The sequence below is a fragment of the Gastrolobium bilobum genome, unplaced genomic scaffold, assembly GCF_033153095.1.
Source record: "Gastrolobium bilobum isolate Gb01-03AN ecotype WA unplaced genomic scaffold, APGP_CSIRO_Gbil_v1 utg41746, whole genome shotgun sequence".
Taxonomy (NCBI): Eukaryota; Viridiplantae; Streptophyta; class Magnoliopsida; order Fabales; family Fabaceae; genus Gastrolobium; species Gastrolobium bilobum.
In genome coordinates, this window is record NW_026898847.1 from 35964 (window position 1) to 38889 (window position 2926).

The following is a 2926-nucleotide window of genomic DNA, read 5'->3' on the forward strand; positions in this document are numbered from 1 at the left end:
ATAACAGTTATATTTATTTCTATCTTTGTATGGTTATGATTCCCATATTTAATGTAAAAGCATTAAATATGAGAAATCATAATCATACAAAGGTGAAAAAAATATAAAGTATTAAATATGGAAAATCATAATCATACCAAGATAGAAATAAATATAACCGTTGGATCAACATCATCGATATAACGGTGAAATTGATTGGTAGTAACCCTAATTAGTTGTTACAATATCCTACCCCTCAATTAAATTGGGAAATTTGAATTTTAGGAGAAAAATATTTTTATATTTTTGCATCATATTTTAAGGGTGGGCACTTGCCCCCTTCTAATGCAAGTAGATCCGTCTCTGATTGCAATTATATCAGCAGGGGAAACAACTCATGTGCTCATTGGCTTGCTTCTTACACAAATGATGGAGATAGGAATTTTATTAAATTTTCTAGGCCTCCTCCTTTTCTTAAGGAGCTCCTGTTAAGGGATGTCTCCAAGTCTGTCTCTTTGCTTCTTTTTGGGTAGTCTTTGTCTTTCTGGGACTGTGCCCCTCTTTATTTTACAAAAAGAAGAAGAAGAAGAATGCAATAAATTTGAATTCTGCTGATTTAGTGTAAGATTGACTTGTGTACCCAATGACATATATATATATATATATAATATGCAAACCTTTCTCAACTGAATTGGCTGGTGACTGTGCTATTTGATGGGGTCTAGTGAGAGACAGGGCTCATTAAAGTTCATATGGCATGTTTTGGATAGTTTATCATCAAGTAGCACTTGAGATATAGGAAAATCTACTTGAGAGTTTTTACATCAGTGCCTCGAGACGAGATGAATCTCTTTTAGTGAAATGATCCTAACTAATATTACTAGCAATGTTATAAAAACCGGATCGACTTGGTCGAATCGACTTAGAAATCGATGAATCGGTGGTGAACCGATTATATAATCATTTCGAGTTTTATATTGGATCAGTCAAGTATTGAAATCGGTACGAACCAGTGCAACCCGGCCAGTTTTGATGAAAACTAGTGACCCGACCCAGTTTATAATTTTTTTTCTTCCAAAAAAATAAAATCATAAAGGATATCATTTCATTCAAGATATATAGCCGCTCAAATGAACTTTTCATTTCATTCAAGCATTTAAACTATAATTGTGCAGTGGTTTTACAACTATTATTGTAGATCTGTTACAGATTTCTTATACTAGAAGCAAAGCAAGAGGCACTTCCATGCTAAAAATAAACTGTAAGACAAGCTTGAGAAGGTTATGTAATGCTGCTCATGAGTATTCAACTCAAACAACCAAAGTTTGTGAGTTTCTGTTTTGGGAGAAGGAACAGAGAAATCTAGTATTTAAACAATCGGTGCAATGGCAATCTCTGAAGACATTGTTGGCGTGCCTTATTAATTAGGCTAATTAATCAAGAGTTATTCAGTTCGAGAATTCTAGTAAGCTAACTGGAATGAGCAAAATTGATGTTGTCACAGAGAAATATTGTTCTTCAATACTTGCTAATATTAAGGGATAAAAACTTTGCTTGGCTTAAACTAATGACTATAACTCGTGATAGTATGTAGTACTTAGAGAAGCATAGCAATACCACAAAAAAGTAATTAGGATTGGGTTATCTAAAAAAAACAGCATAGCAGTGCATCATAAGCAGCAAATTCAATTGTTAACATGCGTCATTTAGTTGGATTTGTGGTCACATGGATGCCTCGTAAAGTGAGAAAAAATAAATAAAGGGGAGCACCGACATGTACAAACTTGAATTTCATACATTTATATTGGGTTTAATATTTTTTGTGTTGTAGAACATAATCACACATAAAAATATGAGGTTCATGTGAGATCATATAAAGAGAAGAGAGAGAAAAAAAATTTAATATGAGTTCCATATATTTTTTTATGTGTGTTTAAGGAGAGAAAATGTAGAGGGTCCGGCACATTGGTCCCTCCAGAGAGAAAGAGGAGAGAGGAGAGAAAGAAGGAGAAGAAAAAGAAAAGGGACTACGGAATAAAATTCTGTGTTTAAGACATGAGATATATTAAACCTAACCGTCAAGTGAAATTGTTACGTATGTTAATAATAGATTTTGGAAGGAATATTTTGCAGCTATAAGGAATTAATAAGAATTTTAGGTGATGAAAACATTGAGGTCCGCTTTAGCCAATATCTAGGAAAGAAATTCAACTCTAAATTCCATTTGAAGTTAGTAGACTTCTTTATACAAAAGTAGCGGAACAGATGAGAAAGTTTAGTGATTCTTTTTTTCCATTTCCCGAGAAACGTGGTAATCTTTACAAGTTGAGAAGATGCCTATTGTACAAAATGTCTCTTCTAATCTATGTTAGTTTAAAACAGTGTGAGATTTATAGGCCATTCAAGCGAGATTTGATGTGAAGGAATTCATCTTCGCTGCATGGAATTGTGAGGCCACCCATGGGATGATCATATCCAAACTCTTCCTCAGCTTGGTTCAGTAAATCTTGAAATGAAGGTTGGTTCAAGTATGATATTGGGATCACAAACCGCTTCTGATTCTCTCCAACATACACGGCAAGATAGCCCTTTGGAACTTCTACGGATTTTGAAGCTGCTTGGCTAGCAGAGAATGATGCACGTCGAATAGTAGGTAAACGGAAACCCATCTTTCGTGTTTGTTTAGTTTGCAGGAAGAACAATGCAAATTAAAGCTCTCAAATTTAAGAAGAATGTCTCGTAAGTTTTGATGCTTCAGGATGCCTATGACTTGTGTTGGCAAGAGTAAGTATATATTTATAGTTTTCAAGATCCCCTTAAAACCCATTTACAAGAGAAATGAAAAATGATTGCTCAAGGGGTTAAAGGATGGAAGGCACGCATATGCATGAGATATCACATGGTGTTGTCTTAGAGGCCTCTATCATGTATTAATAGTGTAAACCCC

The 2926-nt window shown here is 34.4% G+C and overlaps 1 protein-coding gene across 1 annotated transcript; it reads right to left on the reverse strand.

Moving 5' to 3' along the window:
• Positions 1 to 2282: 2282 nt before the first annotated feature.
• LOC133284706 (auxin-induced protein X10A-like) lies at positions 2283 to 2725 on the reverse strand. The gene has a single exon (XM_061481779.1). The coding sequence runs from the start codon at positions 2646 to 2648 to the stop codon at positions 2370 to 2372; it is 279 nt and encodes a 92-aa protein (XP_061337763.1). The 5' UTR covers positions 2649 to 2725; the 3' UTR covers positions 2283 to 2369.
• Between the last annotated feature and the right edge of the window lie 201 nt (positions 2726 to 2926).